The 26,175-nt window shown below is 33.7% G+C and overlaps 1 protein-coding gene across 25 annotated transcripts in view; it reads left to right on the plus strand.

The window, feature by feature from the left end:
- The window catches only part of PARD3 (par-3 family cell polarity regulator), a 730,632-nt gene that overhangs the window by 494,615 nt on the left and 209,842 nt on the right, over positions 1–26,175 (plus strand). For 23 of the 25 annotated variants that reach the window (XM_056800896.1, XM_007504759.3, XM_007504751.3 and 20 more), the window contains 2 exons: positions 1,248–1,475; positions 14,724–14,949. In XM_056800896.1, coding sequence (XP_056656874.1) covers positions 1,248–1,475; positions 14,724–14,949 — 454 coding nt within the window. Of the gene's footprint in view, positions 1–1,247; positions 1,476–14,723; positions 14,950–19,176; positions 19,305–26,175 lie in introns of those variants that run through there. The other 2 variants (XM_007504755.3, XM_007504761.3) reach the window with 1 other exon arrangement.

Raw genomic sequence — 26,175 nt, forward strand, 5'->3', positions numbered from 1 at the left:
TGGATTATTTAAACTGGCTCACCCAGTTGACAGTAAAGGGTGTGTATCACACTGGTTGGCAGGGCAAATTAGCCCAAGATTCAGCTATCAGTGCAAACAAGAATGAATGAGCTATTCCATCTAGTTCTGGTCAGTTGTAATGTCCTTCTAAGGACTTAAACTGGTTTTGTGTTGGCCCTTTCCTGCCTCCTCAAGAAAGAAAACTATGATTTAATTCTTAAATATTTCACTATTAACCTTTCTTTTTAATTACTATTACTCATTCCTACCTTCTCTTTCTCATTCTTTAAAATATCTCTAATACTGAGCCTGGTGAGCTTTAAATATGCACACAACTTTGAGAGTTTCTGTCCTTGACATCTCTGAAATAGAAATTAAACCCATACCAGTTCTTAAAAGAAATTCTTTCCATTATAATCCTTGGTTAAAATATTTTGCAAAAATAGATTCTCTGGTCAGCCCTGTTCTACTTTTAAAAGGAAGATGGAATCTCTTGTGTACTGCTTCCTTCTTTTGGGTTGTATTTCTTTTCTATAATGAGAAGACTCCTTAGTGAAGCACATTAATATGAATATTACTTTTGCTGCAAATCATTTGAAGCTGACCTAAAGGTTCAAGTTAAGTGTAAAAATTATGGATTAGTCTAGTTCTTTTGCTTTCCTCCTGTCTCTAATTAGGATCTGCTTTTCAACTTAACTTCTTGGTTACTATGGTCCATATAAAGTGCTTCCTGGACCAGATAGCTAAAGTGTTTTAGAAGTCATTACTTCTTATTTATCTTCCTTAAAGAAATCTGGATTGTGATAAAATTAAAGATATCAATAAAGATATCTCTTTTTTTTTTTTTAGAAAAATAGACCTTGTTTTATGAATGTGGCAAATAATTTCTTTTTATAAGTTTGACAATGTGGTCTTGTTTTAGTTTTGTTTTCTTCTTCATCTCCATGTTTCTTGGTGTTGTTACCAGGCTTAATGGAAATTTAACATGTACTGATGAAGTTCTTTTAATGTCTGAAAAGATGGCCTCTTTTTACGAATGGAAAAAGATACAAAAAACAAAACTTCTGACAGCAATACTAGAGAAGGAAGCTGTAGTAAAGCCTATCATAAGTGGAAAAACAGTCACTGTCCTAGCCAACAAAGAACAAAGAAATGCCATTGAGTGTATCCCTGTAGAATCCAAAGGAATAATCAAGCATGCAATTCTTGGCACTAATTCTAATTAACTTTTCTTTTTAACCACCAAGGTTCCCCCAGCAGAGATGTAGGACCTTCGTTAGGCTTGAAAAAGTCCAGCTCATTAGAGAGTCTTCAGACAGCAGTTGCTGAGGTGACTTTGAATGGTGACATTCCTTTCCATCGTCCTCGTCCACGGATAATCAGAGGCCGTGGCTGCAATGAGAGCTTCAGAGCAGCAATTGACAAATCCTATGATAAACCTGCTGCTGATGAAGATGATGAAGGCATGGAGACTTGTAAGTTGATAAAAGAATAAAAAGTAGACACAAAATCCTTTAGAACCCCTTTTGTGACAAGATTTACCTATAGTCTGACTTTTTTTAAAATTTTACTTCTATTGTCCTCAAATATATTGTGCTTATTTTAGGAAGCACCATTCCACACTTCCTCCATATCATTATTGTTAAATCATTTCTTTTTTTAAAAAGTCTCTGAATCTCTTTTGAGGCAATTTGGCATAATAGATGCAAAGCCGGGTTTGGAGTTAGAAACACTTGAGGTTAAGGTTTCTTGACCTCTCAAAGTTGCAGACAACTCTATAAGATTATACTTTTAGGCATGTTGACAATTTGCATTGGTAGAGGAAGTTTCTTCTCTATACGAATGAAATCTTAGGTCTTGACCAAAAATCTCTTCTCACAAAATAAAAATCTAATGCACGTTGGACTTAATTAAACTAATTGCCGACTCCTCTAAGGCAAAGGAGCTAAAGAATTATTGTCATTTTTGATAAAAGAGATCTTGTTAATTTTTACAATGTAGCCACACTAATTTGAGAATATGCATATATGATAGGTTATGTATAGTTAAATTTAGTATAAAATATTTACGGTGTAGCAGAAAGTCATGTCTTTTTTTTAGAATTAAGATGTTCTTGACATATTGTAGAGCAGGAGGTGTTTTCACAATAATAATAAACAGTAAAAATTAGAGCTTACTTTATATCTGTGTTAATAGCCATCAGTTTGCCCTTTTAGTTCTTTAACTTCAGATATTGTCTAATATATGAGAATATCAATCTGAAAGCAGCATTTCAAAGATAATCTCATTGTTATTGAATGTTTTGTTGGAATAACAGCCTTGAGTTAAAAAAAAGTAGCAGGAGATCATTTATTTAGATTGCCAATAATCCTAAATTTCCCATTATTTTTATATACAATTAGAAATCTTGTGCCATAGCTGACCACATGAAGATGGGAATGGAGTGAGGAATGGAATGAAGGATTAATGAAAAAATTATTTACCAACAAACCTTCACTATATAAATGTTTTTGAAAAAGTCATATCCATACCAGATTTCAAATATATATTTAAAGAAATTTGGTGTGCAATGTTTCATGGTAGATTTAAATGAAATGATTAATTTCTTTCAGATGTCATCCTTTTAATTCTTTAATGTCATTTTCTTCTGCCCAGTTCTATCCCTAGTCTTCTATCTCCTTTGAAAAAAATATGGTTTCCTAATTTAAATGGCATATTTTTGGTATAAATTGAAAACTCCTTTCATCAATGTATATTGACAACACAAATACATATTTTCTTTCTCTGGTTGCCAAACATAACACCCAAGATCTCCAGCTATGAAATTTCCAGTTCAATTGTCTTCAGTTTTATTGATAGACCAGTGCCAGTTTCTCCCACAAATTTGAATTATGGAGCCCCTTTAATGATAGGCATTCTACTCCTCATAGAAATTTTAATCAACCTGTAATTGTCTGATACTTAACAGTTTGATATTTTGGTCCTTCAGTGATTTTTCTAATATATAGTGTGTAGAAGTCATATAACCTTTTCCTCATTCTAGTTTCTGGATTCATCCCTATCTAATGTACAGTACAGTACCTTGTCTATTCTAAGTATTTTACTAGACACTAAAGATTCAGAATATGACTGTTGTCATATTACAGAATGTTATCATAGTTTTTTCCTTTCATGATGTTATTATACCCTGTAAAAATAAGCCTCAGGGCAAGTATGTGGCTCAGTAGATTAAGAACCAGGCTAAGAGACATGAAGTCTTGGGTTCAAATGTGGCCTCAGACTTCGATAATCCTGGGTAAGTCTCTTAACGCCAATTGTCTAGCCTTTATTGCTCTTCTGCCTGTACTTTGTATTGGTTCCAAGACAGAAAGAAGGTTTTTTAAAACTAAGTTTCTATTTCCTTATAATTTCGCTTAATTACATCTAATTCTATGTTTTGTCTTCATGTACTCCAATTCTTCTACAAGTCCAGCCCAAGAACAAGCAGAGTCTCAGACCCCAGAGTCTAGATCAACCCAGCAGTTTAGAAGGCACCCTTGAACACATCAAATTCCCACAATTCTAGTGACTGACATTATTAGGTGTTTTTGGTATACCCCAAGTCCCTATGGAAATGGCTTCTATTCAGAAACCTACTTACCCCACTGAGAAGTAATAAGTATTACTTTTGCTTGTCAAGACTTTCAACAGTGTATGCAATAACTTCTTTATTGGCTTTTATTTCTATTTGTATTATAGTAAATTTTCTTGCTAGAACAAAATAAATTCCATAACTATTCATAAAAAAACTCCCTTTATGTGTAAGGCACTAAGTGAAGTGTTTTAGATACAAAAACAATATAAAAAACAGTTTTTTCTCTCAATGAATATGCATAATTCTGGTCGATAGAAGAGAGAAGCAAATGTAAGAAAACTCTAGGGAAGAGAGAATATTGACAGTCTGAGGATTCAAAAAGGGCTTCAAGAGGAATCAAGAAAGAGCTTTGAAGGAAGATAGGAATTCAAAGAGGGAGAAGGGTGGAGATAGCATGGGAGCTATCCAGCACAAAGGTATGGGTTAGGAACATTAATCTCTTATGTTTAGGGAATATAAAGTTGGTCATTTTAACTAAATAGTTAATAGTATTTGCAAATAATAACATATCATAAGATCAGAAGTATAGATTGGAGCCAGAATAGAAAAGGGATTTCCTTGTAAAGCTTAGGACTTTGTGTTTTTTGTTTGTTTGTTATACTTAAGTGCTAAGCAAATAGAGAGCTTTTGAAATCTCATGAGCAGAGTCTGATTGGGGCTTTAGGAAGATTATTTTGGTGGAAATGAAACGGAAACTATTGTAGAACTCTGACCAATGTGTCATATGAATGTTGGCTATGGAATAAACACATGAAAGAATTTGTGAATGTATAAAAAATGAAATTTGGGAATTGATGGAATATAGAAGATGAAAGAAAGGTACCTATGTAGGAATGTGGAAAGGGAAATAGTTTTTCTATTAGATTACAAACTTAAGAGGGAGGGGATCATCTCTTTCATTTTATTGATATTTCCATGATCAAACAGTCAACAGGTATTTGTTAGCATGTGCCAGGCACTATCCAAGGTACTGAGGATTTAGAATCAGAGAAGGAAACCATCCCTACTCACTTTACCTAGAGTAAAAATACTCAGTAAGCCTTTGTTGAATCAATAAATTGTCCACTTTCAAGGACCATGTATCTGCAGTGATCCTCCATGTTTGTGACTGTGACTTATGAAACTTTGTGTGTACTTGTATTAAAAAGGCTGCAATCTTCCAAGAAACTGTAAATATTTAGAAATGAAATCAGACTCTATACTATCAATTCCAGATATAGTTTCATTATTGCTAAAACTTTTCTGAGCATCACAAAACCCTGGATTTTGGATCAAAAGACCAAAGTTTAATTTCAGCATGAAAGGTTGTAGTGATCTTCACAAACTGAGAAACCTGAGTCTTTGTTCTAGATGTGTGATGATGCAAGATGCTTAAAATACCCGACCATGTGTGCCATTTTTGCTTTCCCTTTTTCAGTTTCCTTTCAGATCTGACTGACAAATTTCTTTCTATTGGGCATTTCTAGAACCAATGTAGTATGGTGGCTTCTAGATTCAAGAAGACCTGAGTACAAATCTTACTTCTGATACATACATTTCCTACTAGCTTCTTTAAGACTCTAAATTGTAGAGCGCATGCCAGTCTCCATTAGTATAGTGAGTTTTCTCATTGAGAGTATCCTATACCAATAAAATCACTAGTCTAGTCCCCAACCCTAACCAGGGCAATACATATGTATGTATGTATGTATGTATGTATGTATGTATGTATGTATAAAATGTATAATATATATTTGTGTGTACTGTGTGCATATATGTATGCATATACATATGTACATATGTATTATTTGACTTTTAACTAGTAAACTGAATATACAACTGGCAGTCATTTTCTCTTGTCTTCTGGCTTCAATAATGTTAAAGCCATGAAATGTTGATAACCAAGAGGCCAGAAAACCATGTGAGCCAGATCCCTGGTGTAGCCATTCTCTGTACCCTTCTGTAACACTTATGTTCTTCCCATGGAGAGCCCAGGATTTGTGTCTCTCATCCAATCCATCTGCTTATCCATATTGAATATGTCTGTCTAGAGTAAGATGGAGTCATGTGGTCTGGGACCCAGCTACTTCAAGTCACTACCTATGTTTGACAGGTCAGGGCAGCTACAATCTGCTCCCTGCTCAATGCAAATGAGGCATGCTGCCTGTTTCTCAGCAGGCTTCTCCTAGATCCCTCAAATTAATGAGTGCTGGATGCTACTAGGGAAATACAGATAACAATAGAGCTTTATTTTCAGAAATAATTCTGAATAGTTCACATTTTGTGTTTCAAGCTTCTTGTTAGGTAGGAAGCATATGCTATTAGCTTGACCAATATCAAGTAAGAATCATAGGACTTAAAGAAAGTATACCAAAAGGTGAAAATTGTTTATGCTGTTTAGTAAATGCGGGAGCATGATTTTACTGTGGTAGAACATGAAATTCAACTGATTTTTACCAGGATATTGTCATATTGCCAGTTTTGTAGCTTCCAAATTGATGTTTTTAATACTTTGCCCCTAGTAGGGGTAAAATAAGATTTGGGCTTTGATAAGTAAGTGTCAGAACACCTCTTTCCATTTTTCATTAATCTGTCTATATAGTGTTTCCTGAGGGTGGAAAATAACTGTCAGATTTTTTTATCTTATTTTAAAAATCACATCTTTGTGCCAGCTACCAAGCTCACTGGAATTAAAGTATTTACAGATGAAAGGAACCCAAGAACAATCAGTGCCCTATCCATAGGTAGTATGTAGAAAAGACAGAGATTGAGCCTAAGTCTTCCAAATCCTATGCTATTAGTATTATGCCAGACTTTAACTAAATAGAAGTTCTTTTAGATGAAGCTAAATCATATTTTATTAAATGAATCCCTCTCCCAAATGCTCTTAACTAAATTAAACTTAAATTTAAATAACTTTCTTACTGTCCATCTCAGGTACTTCAATAGGCCAGGCTAAGATTTTAGTATTTTATGAAGCAAAATATAAATCTTCCACAGAATAAATAAATCATGAACTGAATTTCAAGATAAAGTTAAATAATTGTTAAATTGTCACTAATTTTACTCTATATCAGTGGATAATTGAATGTTAAATATAAAGATGTTTCTTTAATTTGTTGGAACAATGCATTCTATACTCATATTTTTTTCTTTGCACAGTAATTATTAGGTTAATTACACTGAATCATTTCATGCAGCATATTTGAATATCATTTGAGATATATGCATACAAATATTTAATTTTTTTCTTAAAATAATTTTCCTTTATGAATAGTCTTTTGACTGTATCTGTGATCTCATTAATATGGAAACTTCCTCTTTCAATGACAATTTCAGTCGTTACCCCTTTCCCCATAGTTTGGAAGTCTTCCTCTAGATCCCTTCACTTTTATGCTGACCCATGAATTATGGGAGTTTGTTCTTAAGCAATAAGCAATACAAGTCAACCAACAAGCATTGATTAAGTGCCTACTATGTTCCAGGACAGTTGTGCACTGGAGATGCTAAAAGAAAGGTAAAAAAAAATTTTTTTAAGTCCATGTCTATGGGGAGTTCATAATCTAATGAGGAAGAAAACTTTCACACAACTACATGAAAGCAGGATATGTACAGTTGAAACAGAGATCATCTCAGAGGAAAGACTCTAATATTAATTTAGTGGATAATCCTTCTCCATTGAAGAATGTCTGGCCCATTTTCCTTTCCATCTATTTATTTCTCTAGTGGAATTATAATGTAAATAATACCTTACTCTAATATGCTCTCTATTATTCTTTCTAGCTTCTTTGTTGGATTTTCCATATGATAACTTTAAGTTCTTTTCATGTCTGAAATTCCTCTAACCTTTTTTTGCATGTCTAGTTTTTTATAAATAATGAATATTTTTTATAGTCAAAATTCTTTTCATTTTCCCATACTATTAAGTAATCATCATTATTATCATCATTGTTTACCTTTATGTAGTACTTTAAGCACATTAAATATGATAAGCTTTAAGTTATAATCATTTTAGCTACTTATGTCACTTTACAAAGTGCTTTATATATATAAAATCTCAGTTCATCCTTAAAATAATCTTGTGAAGTAGTTGCTACTATTATGCCCATTTTAAAGTGAAGGACAGTGAAACAGTGATCACACAATTCTCGTATGAGATTCCAACACAAGTCTTTCTGATTCCAGCTTGAAACTACTGTTAACCCAAACCTGTTTCTCATCACAATGCTGACTGTAAAAATGTCAAGTTAACTTTTTAATCCATACTCAGTAGCAGCTCTAAATATTGTTTCGGATTATATTTTCTGTTTTCTCTTGATAATTACTGAGTTTTTCTTTTTTATTCATTCTGTGTCATATTTACAATTCTTTGTATTATCTTGTACCATTTCATTTCAGTCACTCAATAAATATTGGTAAACATCTACTATGTCTCAGATACTGTGATAAGTGTTGGGGACACCAAGCAAGGCAAAAGACTATCCTTTCCTTCAAGGAGCTCACAGCATCACAGAGATCATTATTTTCCCTTCCTCTCTAATCTTAGAATAAAGTCCTCTTCATCTGTTTCCCAAGAGCCCTTCCAAATATATTCTTCATGGTCTTTCTGAGATGCCTTCTAATTCTTTTTAAGATACTGTTATTCTAGTAAGCTGCCATCAACAAGACCAAGTCTTGTAATTTTGAACTATCCAATGAGTCAGTTGTTTACTTTTCATATTTCCTTAAGCTCCCTAAATTATGATTATCAACTTAAATAAGGCATACAAATTATACTTGTGCTGCTACATCCATCTTTTCTCCCTACGTCTTCAAAGTTACTAGACATACATTTTAGGATCTGATCTCAGATTCTTCCTCTGAAACATAGTGAATATGTAACTGAGCTAATTACTTAACTTTTTAGAACTTAAGGTTCATCTTCAAGTCTGAATTACAGAGGAGGTTCTAGAGCCTTACCTCGGCGAAGGAAGTTTTCATACCCATGGTGTTCCCTATACTAGAGAAATTTTCATCACTATCCCTTTGTCTGTTCCTGTGGGTTTCAGTAAAAAGAAACAGTGATGAATAATTCTTTTCAACCTCTTTTATATCTCAAATCCATATTTCAGAACTTAGCACACCTCCCCTTTATCCATGTGAGTTTGACATATGGCCATCTGTGTACCACTCAGCAGGTAGTAACTACTACTACATGAATCCTGGGGCTAGGAACTAACTTCTTTTATTTGCTAAAACCTATGTTTATCCCCCCTGCCATAGTTACCAGTTTTCATTCACTGACTGATGACTCAGGTAGGAAGGTAAAACATAGCAAATACCTGGAAGGGGTCCTTGATTTCCCTATGTCCTGCAAGAAAAACTATTCTATTCCTTTGTGCTGCTTCTGAACTCTCCTAACTTGTAGCATAGAGTGGTATAGTTACACTACATATTTGTCCCATAATCTATATGCATGCATACACACACACACACACACACACACACACACACACACACATATATAGGTATATATAGGGGACATTATTGTCCCCTAGATAGTCAATAAGCTACCAAAAAGCAGGGGCTATTTCTACTGTTGCTTTTGCATAATAACAATAACTACTACCAACTTTTATACAGTGTTCTCTTTATCTCATTTTATCCTTACAACAATAATTGGAAGTGTTTCTAGCAGTTTTTACTCTTTTGCATGCAACTAGGGATGAGAAAGTTTAGGTGGCATATCCAGATTTACACTGCTTGTAGTCTCTGATTCAAACTCGCCTTGCCTATTTCAGGTCCAACACTTTGTCCATTACATCTCTCAAATGAATTTTTAGAAAAGAACAGCATGTCTTGAAGAAATATGCCTTTAGAAGGATAGTTGTCCTTGTAGACAGCAGGATATAACAGAAAGTGAAGGGGAACAATATTTTTGATAGTAAAATATATATACAGTATTCATGGTGAGGGGAAAAGATGATTTTTTAGCCTCTAGTTTGAATAGAAACACCAAGAAGTTTTCTCTATATTGTTTGAAATACAAAAGCCAAAATCTCCTTTCAACTTCTTGGTTGAAACCAGTGCTGTGGCTGGCCTGCTGCAGCATTCACAAGTTTAATTTGTAGCATGGGCTGGAATTTTAATCAAGCTACATTTGCATCTGGTGAAAACATAGTAATTAGGTATATCTTAATTACAGAATGACTGTACTGCATGATGGAGGCGCAAGTTTCTTCGTGTCATACCTTCTTTAAAAAAACTTGAAATCTTATTTATGTAATCACGTGAAAAATATGCTTCGTAGTTCAGTGAGCAGAAAAGGTTAGGAACAAACTGAGATATTAATCAAAAACAAGACTGTGTTTGTGTGAAAAGAAACATCCTTCTTTTTTATTTGGAGAGTAGCTGGGAAAATAAAATGTATATAAAGAATAATCAAAAAATGGAGAAGGAGAATGGGAGCTTATGTAAATTTCTTTATCAGTTGTAATACACAGTTATGCTTAATTCTATGTATTATAATTTATTAAAAGGATATCAATAAGTCAAATAAATTTGCTCCTCTATCATTACTAATGGATTTCTTAGTAAATATATTTTATGGGAATACTTTTCTATATTTTATTTATTTGAGTGACTGAATGTTTTTTTCTGGACTTTATAAAATCTTCACAAAATTCTAAAGGATGGTTGTTAACGTCATAAATTTTTCTTACTAAAGATTTATCGGGGTATTAGGTTCTCAACAGAAAGTGTTACAGCCAAGCAGGATTTTATACTGTTGAATTTATAAGAATTGTGATGATATTGAACTTACTTTTTAATATGCAAGAGAGCAAAGAGAAAAACATTCAGATTTTCCTATTACATGCTTTTCATGTTTAAAACTTTTTTTTTAATCTTGACCTGTGATTTCATTGCTATAGGGAAGTGGAGAAATCATTGCAGGTCAGTGACTGTTCTTCAAGTTGTAGACTTAAATGATTTGCCTCAGGCACTGCCAGGTCAAGTGCCTTAGTCGTTATCATACAACCAGGATTGTTTGGCAAAGAACTTGAACTCGGATATTTTTGTCTTTGGAGCTGATTCTTTAACCCCTCTTCATAGTACCTGTCTGTTTGAAGCACATATAATCAGAATTTTAAATGAACATCTTATATTTGTATGCACAGTCTAAAAATTGAAGCCACATATTGTTAAATATTATTTTTTAATTAGTTGGCATTCAAACAGATTAGTTAAATCACTTTTCCCCCAGAAGACTTTCTATGTTAATATAGTATCTAAATTAAAATGCTCAAAATAAGTACAAACAATCTTCAAAAACACAAGTATTATTGGAAAGAGTGCTTCATTAGAGGAATAAAATGGGCCAGTGGCATTTGATTTTTGCCAGAGATGTTAGAAGAAAAAAGTCACTTGTAGTGACATTTGATAAAATACTAAAGAGCAACCTTTTTCTTTTACAAAATAACAAACATAATAAATGTGCCATACTAAATGTAAAAGTGTATGAGCACATATTGTGTATGTACATACACACATCCATATATCGATACATATACATTCACAAACAAAAGCACATTTTTTGCATTTGCCAATATATATCATTCATGTATACTCACATGTGCAATCTCTTACTTCTGTGACAGAGCCAAATTCAAACATATGGCCCCTACCCCTCAGAATTTTGCCAAAACTATGGTACAGAAAGCTAGAGGATCACTTTGTATGGCTGATAGAAAATGGATCATGTTGGATTTCCATTAACTGTTCAAGGGCCATCATTTGACCTACTCTGGGCAATGACTTTGTTTAATATTTGGCTCCTAGTACAATCAGAAGATTTAATCCCTGCTTCTAAATGGAGACATGAAAAATATCCATTATCATATAAAGAAATCTTTATTATATGCATTATATTTTATATAATAATAGATAAACATAACAAAATATATACTTATAATATATTACATATCAATTATTTATTTAATACATATTAAAACAATTAACATTTTTTGGAAGGGGAGGTGTTTGTAATCTCCTTGTTTTGGAGAAATACCTTCTCCCAATATAGGTGGATAACACATCTGTAGCAGATTTTTAAGAGATCTACTTACTTATGGTATAGTTACAATTGAAATGTTGAAAGAAATCCCTTACTTATTGTGATTGATCAAAGTACGAAAATACATCGCAGGACAGTGTGTAACTGGTTTTTGGTCAGCCTTCTAATGTTTAAGAATAGTGGGAGTGTGGTTTGGAATTGAGTTATGCTATGTGGGGCAAAATGGAAAATGTGTTCTAGAAGAAAGGAAATACAGATTCTCAGAAAATGTGGTTTAGATATACTTTAAGATGGAGAGATGTAGTAAATGGGTTTGTTTAAGTGGAATGATAACCTTGAGTCAAAGTGTACCGTTACATTTGCTCTGCCTTTATCTTGTAAATTTATCAGTAGACCTGGGATTTTGATTCTCTGGTTCAAAGTGCTCTTGGCTTTTTACTTTCCTGTAGACTGTACTAACACTGATGAAGAGGAGGAAAGAATAGTCAAGTAGATATCTGTACCAAATTCAGTCTCATTCAGTTTACTTTATATAGCTATATTCAATGGTATTACTAGAGATATGGAAACAAGTATGTCTCCTGAGCAACATAAATCTGTGCTAACTCAGGAGTTGGAAATTTAAACCCAATTTCAAACCTAAATGTGTAAATTTCTTTTTTTGAGTGTTAATGACTACAGCCATCCAATCATTTGATGACCTTTGGTCAAAGCAATTCCAGTTCAATGAATATTGAAAATTATTTTTTCTTCATCTTTTTCTTTTCTAATTGACTAATTGACCATCTTCAGAATTGTATTTATCATTGTTTATTTGAGGGTTGATATTTTTAACCTGTCTACTGTCAAGGAGATATTTTAAAAGTTCTTTTGATGTTTATTTAGGCTGCAGTTGTTTGTTTGTTTTTAATAATTCATGAATTGGTTTTTGACATTAATCAAAAAAGTGACCTCAATGTTCTGGTGCTAATGTAAAATTTCATCTTTTTTTTTTTTTTAACAAAATGAGTGCTGAGGAAAATTTGGAGTCATTTCTTGGCTTTTGAAGTCATTTTTCCCTAATACTGAAATCTATTTCAGAGTCCTAAAAAGACCTTTAATGTTATATTTCTTCAACATTAAATCCTGGACTGGGAATGCTTCTGTTACTTCAATGACTTTTTTAATATCATACAGGAGCTTGATATGTATGCCCCATCACTCCTCCATGATTTAACCAGTTTACAGATGTAGATAAGTCATCTTTGCAATTATTTGTATTTCTAAGTCTTTTTTAAATTTGCTGCTATTTATATGCCTTTATACCAACTGATAAAGACTTAAGCTTGTAAATCAAAAATAATATTGGCACTATTTAGTGGCAGTATGGGAAAGGAGTCCTTTGTCCTCTGTAGACTTCTATTTCACCTTAGCAACTGGTATCACTGTGTACCCTGTGCACTAAAAGTCCAAATGAGCATTTATATGGAAGTATCCAAGCCAGAAGAAAGGAAAGAGTTCATTAGTGGACCCTGTGTTCATGTTCTTTTTTCTAACAAAGTTAGCCCATCACTGTAGAATGAGAATGGATATCTACTGTACAAGGAAAATCACTATAAATGCTATGGTCCTTAATAACAAGTTTTTTGAAAGGGATCAGAATGGACTATATATTTTTGGGGGGAGGGGGGAGGAAGGGGTGTTTGTTTTGTCATGGCACACACTATAAGGAAAGTACCCAAAAGTCTTGTATGGTCATCTTTGTTCTTTAGTGATCCATGCTTTAGAAGCTGGATTATCCTATAGATTGCAGGAATTCAGCATCATACTTAAAATTCTAAGTCATGTCTTTCTATACCTCAATGAATGACAATAGTTCTCATTTAGATAGCACTTTAAGATCTACACAGTCCTTTCTTTTTATTTTTTATATGCTAAGACAGTTTTTAATAATTGCTTTCTAACATTTTGTGATCTACGTTGTCTCCCTTTCTCCCTCTCCCAACTTCCCCAAAATGGCAGATTATATGATATATAAGTTGTATGTGTAATTATCAGACAATATGTATTTTTGTGTTCATCATGTGAAAGAAGAAATATATCACTTAAACTAGAGACAAGTTCCTGGAATGCTTCAATCCACATTTTAGACCTTCTTTGGTGCGGATAGCCTTTCTCATCATGATTTCCTTAGAATTGCCCTGGGTCCTTGCATGGCTGATAATAGTTCATTCATTCACAATGGATAATTGTCCATCATTACTGTTACCGTGAACAACTATCCCTGGTTTTTCTCACTTCACTTTGTATCACTTTATATGTTTTTCCAATTTTTTTTGTGATCACTGTTTGTCATTTCTTATAACACAATAGTATTCCATTACAATCACATATACGAGTTCTTTCTTCATAATAACCCTGTGTGGAAGATAGTTTTAGTATTATATTCACTTCAACAATGTGGTTAACTGAAGCCAGAATGATGAAGTAACTTAAATGAGGTTCACACAGCTAACAAACATCACAGCTCAGATTTGAACTTCGACTTCGCTGGACTCCAATTCTGACATGCTTTCTCTTCTTCCATATTGTCTTCCAGTAACATGGTAATGTAGCATTCTTCATTACTATTGACAGCATCATCTTCTGATAAAATAGGTTTGTATTTACACATTAATTGCCACACAGACATACTTGTACATGTATTGTTGGTAGACACAACTCATTGGCTTATAGTGCCTAATATATGTTGAATTGCTCTAGTAGAACATAAGTTCTTTGAGGGCAAGGACTGCCTAGCTCACTTGTGGATTGTTTTACAGAGTTTTTGGCACATAGTAAGTGTGTGATAATTGGTTTTTCATTCAGGAGAAAATAGTACTATGGCTTCTCTCTCCTGACAGGTCCCTAAAACCACAGAAGTAGTTTTTTTCTGAAATGATTTGATCAGATACTAAACAAAGGGAAAAATGTTATGCATATTTTAACCTATCCATCTTTTGTGTTCTCTTTTAGCATAATCCCTTTGTCCAAGCTTTGACTCTTTATTGTGTCTTTATCTTCTTTTTTATTTCCCAGTGGAAGAAGACACAGAAGAGAGTTCAAGATCGGGAAGGGAATCTGTGTCCACAGCAAGTGACCAGCCATCCCACTCTCTGGAGAGACAAGTGAATGGAAACCAAGAGAATAAGACTGATAGGAAAAAAGAGAAAGCTGGAAAAGAGAAAAAGAAAGACAGAGATAAAGAAAAGGACAAAATGAAGGCCAAGAAAGGAATGCTGAAGGGTTTAGGAGACATGTTCAGGTAGGTACTTTACTTCTAAAGACCAGGACAACACTGACAGCGTATGAATGCTTTGTTAATGAGAAAATCCTCATACTTGTAATGTGGAAAATGTTATCTTTGCAGTCAGTTCATGGTGCTTCTGTCATTCTTATTCTTAGCTCCTGTCTTTTCCCTTCTCTGTCTTTAAGTATTCCACCTCACTTCCCTGAGACAGTTTTAGTAACTTTAAAGATGACATGATGCCAGCTGTGGTAAGTAACTGCTAAGAGAGAGAAAGGACAAATCCATATCTGAGTTATGAAAAAAACCCTCAAAATCCTTTTGTGACAGTGGTCTACCAGGGGCTGGCTTGTTCTTTCTTGTGTGAACAATGGCTCATTATCTAAATTTTGCAGACAACCTGAGTTAGTGGTTGTATTTAAAGCTTCATTAATAGCAGGTTTAATAAAAAGGTACAAATAGGCTTTAATTAAGCCATGTTGATTAATTTAATGGCTTTAAAAATAAGTTCTGGTTGTTTCTTGACTGTTGTTTTTGTGCCCTTGAATTAGGTGGTCAGATAAGTTAGCATATCATTTTTTACAAATCACTGCTCAACAGTAAAAGTGACAAGTTCTTCAGAAGTTACACGGAAACTCTGTCCCCATAAATGTTCATCCAAGGCGATTTATAATAGCCAGACATTTTATGTTAAATATAAAACTCACTTGATTGTGCCATAAATTAAACTCCTAAATGTAACAAGGAAATGTTTGAAAATAGAAAACATACAGTGTTGCCTTTTTAACTCTTCAGAGCTGCTACCCTGCATTGTAATTCCATTTTTGTTCACTTTTCTCTTTTTAAATTGTGAACATGAGTTCACCTTTCTGTTGAGTTTCTTTATGTATTGTCCCATGGATGGTTCCATATATTTGTAAATTATTGATCGGTTCTATTGAGAGGACAGGTCTTGGTGCAACCCAGTATCCAATAGACAGATTAATCTTAGATCTGATGTGTTCTGAGAATTAAATGATGATCACATGAGAAGTGAACTAACCATAAAGTTGATGATATGCATCATTGCCTAATATTAGCGTTTGCATCACAAATATGTATTGTTAGTATTTAGTTCAATTTTCTAATGCTTCAGAACATTCCTATTTTAATTTATTTTTCAATTAAGGTTTTCTTGCTCTCATGCTGCTGCCCTGAATGTATTTTCAGACAAATCATCTTTCTTCATTACATCGCATGACCAAGAACAGTGATGGGATGGAATTGCTGTAACTCACACTTGATTTCAGTTTCTCTTTTTTAGCTGAAGGGCTTTTCATTTCATATATGCAAACTGACAGCTCATAAACTGGCACCTACATAATGTACAGAAATAAGGCTGCTTCCTATCAATTAAAATCCAAGGAATTTGTACTGGGATCTTCATTAAATTGCAGGATAAAATTTAAAAAAGCTCCTACTAGAGTTTGCATTTCTCTCTCTTCAAGAGAAGACTCATTATTTCCAAAGAGTCCCCTGAAGATTCTTGTCAAAATGTAAAGGTATACATATAAAGATATAAAAATGATTAGGTTTGAGGTGTTAGGTTTGTAGAAACAAAGGAAACCTCTGAATTTTCTCTTCCACCAAAGTATAGAATGAATTAAAATGCAGTATTGCTGTGACTTCTCACCTGATGTGAGTTATGTCTTAAATTCAGCCTTCTACTTAAAGGGGTTGCAATTTGAGAAGAATTTGAATATTTGAGAACACCTGTGGGCAGCCAGAATTAAAGAGCATTTTCCTCCCTATTAAATGCTACATAAAAAAGTGTGCCATGTGAATAATGTGACAACATGTTATATGAATCTCAAGTCCTAGCTATATTCATTTAAAGAAAAAAAGAATTATCCCACTTCATTGCATTAGGGACCAACAAATCCCTGAAAAACTAGCTTGTGGGGTCAGGTACAGAGACTAGAGGTCTAGTTCTGATAAATTCTGCTGTTTTTTTGCTTCCATTTAAGGAAGCCTGCTAAGAATTCACAGAAACCCATACCTTTTGGGCTTTATAAAATTACGAGAGCTTTCATGCTGTGCAAAATATTACTTTTTGGAAATGAGTTTAGAATGATACATTAAACATAAAAGGGGCATTTAATCTTATGGGGAAACTACAACTTGCTTTCTTTATCGTTTGGCACTACTAGGTGAGAAACTTAGGTAAAGCAAATTTAAATTTGGCAAAACTTTTATTACTGTTGTCCTGATCAGTAATGAGGTGACTTTATGTATAGTAGAAGTTTTCACTGCCACATCCAATTACATGGGGACTGACAAATATTGTATTCTGTATTTTCAAGTTAGTGTGCTTTTATTTCCTAGCAAGGTAGTGGAATATAGTGTGCCTAAAACTGATTTCAGCCCTTTCCTTCCCATTTACCACTTTAAAGAGGGCTATTCATGACCTTGTTAGCACATTAAAAACAATACCTTTTATCATATATTTATTTTAAATTCCTATATACATTCCTTAGTATGGTTTATTTGAGACACTGGACAAGGACATTGTCTCTGAGTATGATTCATATAACTTGTGGTTCTAGCAAAAGAAGGGGATAAAGGGGCAGTGAGGATGAATCTGGGCATTGTAGCTGCCTAATCCAATTTACCAACATGTGTATGAGCTGTTTATTCTGCTTGAGTCAACCCTACCATGAGAAATGCATGCTCTTTCATCACAAACTAATTTCTTTTCTAAGTTCTAATAGATTGTTTTTGGTTGAATCTGGGGAGAAATGAACTTCAGGCCAAGTGGATGTTGTACTGCAGATGGAAATGGGATCACAGGGAAAAATATGGTACATTCAAGAGGTTTATGCCTGACTTATAGAGAAAACATGTTTTCCTCCTTAACACGTTAAATGGTATTCACAGAAAATGTCTTAATTATTGATAAACAGCTCTAGGAAAAGAATGTTGTGAGTCATATGAATCATTCGTCTGTTTATAAATTATAGAGGTTCTGAAATGCAAAAATCTGCCATAATACAATTTTTAAATATACAGTTGAAACTCAAAAGACAAGCAATGCCAAATGTAAAGTGCACCATATTTGTTCTAATTTATCCATTTCATGCATATAGAATCTTTAGCCATATAGGGAACTGATTTAGCCTGTTGTATGACCATTGTGTAAGTTAGAAAGTAACTATTAATCAAATGTTTGGCATATTCAAAAGCATGAGGGAGCTACTAAATTTTAATATATGTTAAATATTTGTTATTTCATATTCTTTATTACTTGATATTCTAATTTTTAAGTAAAAAAGATTCTTTCAAATAAAATCATATGTTCATATGTAAGGAAATGTACTAGGTTAGGAAATACTTTGAATTTCACAATTTAAAATTTTCATCAAAGACCTTAAGGATCATTTGATTTCATGTAGTATAAGTATGCTTACTAATGTATAGTTACTACTAATAAGCTAATTTTTATTAAGGTATTGTTATATAACAAGTATTTTGTTACTCCGTTCAAATTATAGAGCAGAGGAAAAAGTTGTAATACAACATGGTCTTACATGAATAACAAAATACTTTATAGCTATTTTTCTTTTTCCCCTCCTTTTTTCTTTGCTCTCCTTTTATCTCATCTTTCCCCCTTTTTAACTCTCCTCTCTCCTTATCCCTCTGCTTTTCCCTCTTTTTTCTCTCCTCTGGAAACCATTGATAATGTTTGAATGGGGAATTTGAAATTTTAGAATTTTAACTATTTAGGGTGACTTCTCTGGTAAGAAACTAACATTTCTACTGGGAGGAAAATAACCTTGCTGTTTCAATCTCATTTTTACTCCCTCTTATGATACAAACAGGTCAAAAAATACATCAGAAAGGAAAGCCAATGCAAATGCAATCTGGCCATATTACCATTAAGATTGGATCCTGCAATTACACTTAAAATGATTACTGGGAACCTTGAAGCATGGTTTCTTACAATTCTGTAAGAGGAAATAGATAATTCAGTTTGAAACCTTGCTTATTTGAAATCAGATCTACTATTGTCTTTTCTTTCTTTTTTTAAAGTGTGGCTCCTTGAATGCATTCTATATGATCATATTCAAGGACTTAGTCTATATAACTTTGAATTAAATATTTCAACATATGACTGGGCATTTGGGAAAATAGCATACACAAATTACAGTTGTCCTTCTTACTTCTCGTACTTACTAATTGTGTGTCTGTACCATGTTTCTCATTTAGCATTGCCAAACTGATGCCTGAGAAGAGATGAACAACAAACCAGATTCCAAAATGTCTTGAACAGCACATATTGCACAGATTTTTTTTAAAAGAGAAACAACAATAAATCTACTTTTAATGAATTTTTAGTGGCTGTTTACTAATTTTATTTACGACATCAGCCGTCTTCATGGTTTAATGATTTCCATGCTTATCAAATTTATTTGGTGCTTTTAAATTCTTGATTTTAAGGTTTGGGGGTGGTTGAGTTGATGCTAAAATAAAGTAGCACATTTTAATTAGTCCTTTTTCATGGTGAAAAATTATAATATTCTGACTACTAGCATTTTTAGGAATTAACCTAAATTTTCCCATAGTTAGAAATGTCATTACAAAAATTTTCTTATTGATTATATTGTTGACAACTAACCTCCAATTTTCCCTTGATAACACTTTGTTAAAAAGGGAAATAGAGGCACTGGCAAGTCAGAGCTTATCTTTATAGGAATGATTAGAGTTCAGACTATAATTTAATTTATTTTTTTCTTCAATAATGCTTTATTTTTTTTTCCAATAACATGCAAAAATAATTTTGGCATTCATTTTATCATAGTCTGAGTTCCCAAGCCTCTTCCTTTCTCCCTTCCCTCCTTCCCCACTGAAATGCTAAGCAATTTGGTATTGGTTATACCTGTCTATCTGGGAATATCATAAAAATATGTGTATATGTGTATGCATGTGTGTTTGTGTTTGTGTCTAGAAGTCCTTAGCATTTTGGGAGTCATGTAACCATTTAACAATCTGATAATATCTCTGGACCACTTCTCAGAATAATGTGTTTAGATGCATAAAGTAAAATTCATTAAATAGTAAAGGAAATCAATTATATTGAAATTCATTTATTAAAATATTTTGAAAAGAAAAAGGTTAAGGATCCCAAGTTTAGCTCCCTGGTATAGCAATGATGTACTTAGGGTTATATTTGGATGCTTCCCTATAAGAGATTGGGTTATAGGGAAGGGAAAAAAAAATGTACTGAGTCTTAGAATGTGATAGCTACACATTACACAGTAAAATTAAAAAAAAATGGCCAGAGCAAATGTAGTTTAAAAAAAATTGGCCCTATCAATTAATGACAAAAACAGAAAGAAAAAAGGTGATATGGCAGAGAGAATCAACATTCTTGACATGGGTTAAAGGCAGGAACCTATAAGAAAACTCCATGAAATAGCTATGTGTGTTGAATCATAGCAATGGACATCCCCAGTGGAGAAAAGGTAGATTAGCTGGTTCTTTGAAGGGTAAATTTGCACACAAGATTTTCCAGAGTCATGTAGAGCAAGCACACAAACTCTTTTCACTACCATTTCTGGGAACTGGCTGACTTACCAAATATTTTCGACATTGTGCCAAGCACGAGGACAAGCACACCCCATTCGGCTCTTATGGAAGGCTTAAGCTCACAGCCTTGTCATAAGAAGTTCTTAAAGGTGAAGGTATGAGCCCATACATTATTCATTACCATTCTGGATTTGGGATGAAGGCAACATTTAGCTACTCTGTCTTCTGAGCTCTAGAATGTACATACAATTGCTTGCTATTTAAAAATAAACATGAAAATGAAAAACTGAACAGGGAAAAAGTTTAATGAAATTGGGTTGTGGTCCTCTGTGAAAAATGCTTGCCCCCAACGTGGCACAGAAATAATTGTCCCCATTCCTTCCCAAGTGAAACCCCTAAATGTTTTGTGGAAAACAGGCATTAACATAATTGTGTTTAATTGTTCATTTCTGGAAACATCAGGAGTTGTAGTTATTTATGCCTTGGACCTAATTGCTTTGTACGTGGTCTTAACATGATAAGTTCCTCTTTGCTAAGTGGCATCACATGGAAGCCAGCAGTGATTTAAGAAATGCAGTTAAAGTAAGTACATAGTAAACTGGGTGACTTTTGAAATGAAATATTGAATGTATTTGTAAGGGGTAATGTTAAAATGAATTCTTTTTTTTTTCTTTAACATTATTATATATGTCTTCTAGTTCGTCAATCTGAAAGAAGGCAGTCCTATCTTCTCTGTATCTCCAATGCTTAATTTTCTGGAGTAATTCTTGAACTACTTATAAATACAAAATAGGGCTGTTGTATGTTTCTTTTCATTTGAATTGGAACAGGGCTCCCTATTTTTAACATCTAGAAATGTGTCAGACTAACCTGTTAGTAAAGACAAGGCGGTGGTAGACAATAACATTCTCTTAGTAGTCTTCTTTTCCTTGTTAGTAGTTTTAAATAGACAACCTGTGACATCTTCAGTCCTGTAGCTGACTGGAAAGCAAGCCAAAGGAGGCACAAAGCATGACAGCTGAGCCTTTCTAAGACCTTTTTTGACATTTCTTAATGTTTTTTAACATTTCTTTCCCATAGACCTGAAGCATGAATATAGAATGCAGGTGTCAAAGATGACACCTTCTTTATAGTCTCTGTAAAGCAAACCTTTTTGTAAAAGAAATTTTTGACAGTTCTGTGATTCTAAGTCAATTTCAATTCTAGACTGTATGGAAAATGGGAATTTTTTTTCAGTAATTGACATGAAAATTGAAGGCTAGTGACTATTCACTCTTTCTAACAGAATAGAGTAAATAAATGCTATCACATCACCAAAAGAGCTACTAGATGAAAGGTTCTGTTAATGACAATCGCCACAACATACACAGGAAGCCTCTTCTCTGTATTTTTATTTGTTTGTATTTGTAGCAAAATGGCCAAAATATGCTGTTGCTCCTAAACACATTTTTTTTCTATACCCACAAATTCTTTCAGTTGAATGAATGTTCATTTACCACCAATTCCATGCTGTTTTGCTATTCTTTAATATTCACTATATCTTTGGTGTGGCCAATAGAAAGCTGCCTTAAGTTGGAATTTTCCCTCTAAAACATACTGACTTTGTGACTCTTGTACATTGTTTCTTCCTGAGTGGTTACAAGTCACCATTGGTAGATTGAGTTTTCTAACTTGAGAACTTCTAAATTAATGAAATTAAAGGTCCGGTCCCTATTCCAAATAGCCTTTTTCCCCCCATAATTTTTAGAAAGAATTTTTGGCATCTTTAATTGAAAATTGTTTTAATTGGCTATAACTATAAAAACTGACCAAATCATAATCAAAGATTTTATCCATTATTATATTGTCTCTTGGTAGAAGGTAAAACCTGAAGTGAGAAACAATTAACTGTACTGTTTTGCCCAATTTAAGACAAAAACAAAAGTAGTCTATAGTCTTCTAATGCACAAAATTAAGTTACCTCTTTTTTGTTGTTGTTGAACCCTTACCTTCCATTTTAGAATCAATACTGTGTGTTGGTTCCAAAGCAGAAGAGCAATAAGGACTAGGCAATGGGGGTTAAGTGACATGTGAAGGATCACACAGCTAAGAAGTATCTGAGACCACATTTGAACCCAGGACCCTGGCTCTTAATCCACTGAGCCATCTAGTTGCTTCAACTCAATTAACTCTTGGAATCACTTTACATTTTATTCTAATTTCTCTTTTGCATTTTAAAGGATATCACTATCCGTGATTCATACCTATGTTTAGAACTCTGACAGTAAGACACTAAAGAATAGTCTATTTTCATTTTCATTTTCAGCTCGCTATTCCTTATGACTGTTCTTTGACTTGGGGCTGAAGCCACCATTTTCCTGCTTACCTTGCTCTGATGTTAACATTTCCCAGTATCTTGAGTCTGGATTATGTAAAACAGATGAGAAATAAATGCATACAATCCTGAATTTCATTGCATTTAAAGTCCCAAACTGACAAATTGGTGGAATCTGAGTGAGGCAAATAGACAAATGTCCTTTAAATGTTCATTTCCTTTATGTAGACTTGAATTAGAAGATCAGGCTATTTTTTATACTTCAGAGATTGGCCCCTTAAGATTCCAAAATAGATCTTTCTTACATAATGGAAGATCTTGTCAGGAATTATTTTGCATAAACTTGAGGCTCCTTAACCTAATCTACTAATCTGTACCTTGGAAAAACTTCTGTTATTTTGCCATTTTCTCTGTTACCTTCTAACAAATGAGTCTTGAGGTTTTCTTTTTCACCATTCACATGAGGGCAAAACTCTTTAATGGAAAACAATGTAGTAGAAAGTTAGTACTAGTGATCTTGGAGCACCTACCCTTCTTTAGCTAGGGCTTATATACATAGAATTACTAAATGAAAATAAATGCACCTTTTTTCATACTATTTCTTTTTATATCTAACATAATGTAATCTGTAACATAATATCATAACTATTTGTTATAAATATGTAACAAATATAATAAATCTGCTTATCCAAGAGAAACAACTTCTCACATTAGCTATATCCCAAAAGCTTTGTCCCATTCTTTTTTTTTTTTAATGAATGTTCAGGAATTCTATCCCTGAAAAAAATTGCTACTTAATCTTACATGGTCATGCAAAATTTTGAGATGATTTTGTGCATTTACACTTAATATCATCGAATTTATTGCTAGAGACCTTGGAGATTATCCAACCCAACTACTTCATTTTATAATTGAAGACACTAAGGCTCAGAAAGGTCTATGACTTGCCGAAGGTTAAACGTGAATTAAGGGGAACGTTTGAATATTTTTCTGTGTTAATTTTCCCAGTTGCCTGCTTGGGGGTATGCACAATCACTTCCTTCCCTCTTGCATTTTTCATTTGCAAGAAAATGGTTTGCCAGTCAATTTAGCAACTTTCATGTGAACATACTTCTAAGTACAAGAATTATTTAGACTTCTCTGGGTCATTCCCTTTTAATAAAATCATCAAAAAGACTGTATTGCTCTTGGAGATGAATTACTTGGACTGAAACTGTCAGTTGTAAGAAATGAGAAGACAGTACCCATTACCAAGCTGTGATATCTTGCTTGCACACTTTTTAAAAAGTTGATACTTCTCAAAATAGCTGTTTTGAATTTCAATTGCTTATGAATTTTTTGTGGTTCTTCTCCCATCCTTAAAGCTTTTTCTTTAGGTCCCATCGAACTCTGTTTTCTTGCCAATTAAAGTTTGTGTCTTATACTACCTCCCAATTTCAGATATATTTTATGGCAGTTGTCTTATGTCTTAAAGAAGGAAAACTTGTTTATTTGTTTCTGTTTTGTTGTTTTTCATACGTTTTATCTTTTTCAATACATCTGCCTGGAAGGTTTGACTTGCTCCATTTCTGAGCTGGGTCAGTCATCCCTCCAAAGGCTATCCAGTGTTCTACCCTTATGAGGTCCACCATATTGAAGTCAAGAGTAGTACAGATACCTGATAAGCATTAGGCCCTTTGTAGCTCATAACTCCTAGACACAACTAATTCACCAGCCTCATTTCTTCCTCACCTCCCCCCTTACCCAACAAACAGCAGGGAATCTGGTGCCACCACATATGGCCACCTTTTGTTTCTAAATGAATTCCATTTTTCTTCTTGTCTATCTTCCTCAATAGTATATCTACACTATGCCCTTTCTCTCACGGTGATAAATGTTTATTCATTAATTATTATCTTCATTTTTACAGCTTCAATTTTTTTTTAAATTTTCACAACTGTACCAATAAACAAACAATTACCTAATGTCTTTTAAACACTTCAGTAATTCCCAGAATCTTTCTAACACTTACTTTGAGTAGTTTTATTAAACTTTATTTTGGAACAGAAATCGGCCATCACTGTTTCCTCCTTTTAAAATATCTGAGCTACCCTTGCCATATTATCTTTAGGAGGCAATTTCTGGTTTAATTCTGGAATTACCATAATGTTCTGGAAATGCTCTTGATATTTTATATTTTTAACATAGATGATTGTTCCCATTCATTAAGAAAATGGGGGTGTATTTGTGTGTTTAACTTTAACCTTCCCATTTTTTTTCTGATTGTAGCCACATCATCAGGAAAAGAGGGTCCCAAATTCAGCTCTTGAACTTTTAGAATTAGCTGAGAATTGCCTGATATTTAGAATTCCTTTCCTACAATAAAATTTGCTACTTGGAGCACAAGCAATTTTTAGTGATTGAGTAGATTTTCTCTCAAGAAGCTTTTATTAAAACCTTACTCTCTATGTGTAAGGCATTGTGCTATGTAATGAATACAAAGACAGGAAAAAAAAACTTGATCCCTTTTCTCAAGGAGCTTAAATACTAATATTGAAGGCCACATGCAAATAACCACATAGCTAATAATAACCAAATAACATACATAGCAAATATATACAGTATAAATTGAAGGTAGATTTAGAAGGAAGGGGCAAAGGGTAGACCAAGAAATTCCTCCTGAAGAAAGTGGGTTTTGAGCTTAGTAAGACACCAGGGATGCTAAGAATCAGAGGTGAGCAGAGAAAATGAGATCGGTCTGAATGTGGGGGACAGATAGTTCAAATGCATGAAATCAGGAAAATTGGAAAAAGCCAAGTTGGGACAAGCTTTAAGAATGGTCTTGGTGGTAAAGGGGAGCCATTGGCGTTTATTGAGGTGTGCATGGCTGGTTCTGTACTTTAGCAAAATAACTTTATCAGAGAAAAGAGGAGTGCACGCTTCATTGAACCCACTAATTTTGGTGTTCATTATTGGGCAGTTGGATCAAAGCAAAGTTTTGATCTACAGTCATGGGCTCAGAAACGAGAAGAGGAAAGCCAATCCTGAGCTATTTCTGGAATATAGCAGCAGCCAGGCAACACAAAATGGTGCAGTAATATGGTGTGTGTTAAAGTCATTTAAGCAGAACATTCTTCTCTGCCCATCAGAGAGCTGTCCCTGCAACACCAGCACAAGGGTGACTGCCCTGCAGTAGACTTTATTTGACTAGTAGGCAGCATTCTTTCGTGATTCTCAGGTAAGTATATTTGCAAACTAGCAGTAAAACCTCCTGATGGGCAATAATATTTCAGCTCTTAATGATGAGTATAACATTAAAGATTAGCTTTTACTGCCCCTCTGCAAATTTGCTCACACAAGCTGTAGGTGCAGAGCCAGAGAATGCC

The sequence above is a fragment of the Monodelphis domestica genome, chromosome 5 (assembly GCF_027887165.1).
Source record: "Monodelphis domestica isolate mMonDom1 chromosome 5, mMonDom1.pri, whole genome shotgun sequence".
NCBI lineage: Eukaryota > Metazoa > Chordata > Mammalia > Didelphimorphia > Didelphidae > Monodelphis > Monodelphis domestica.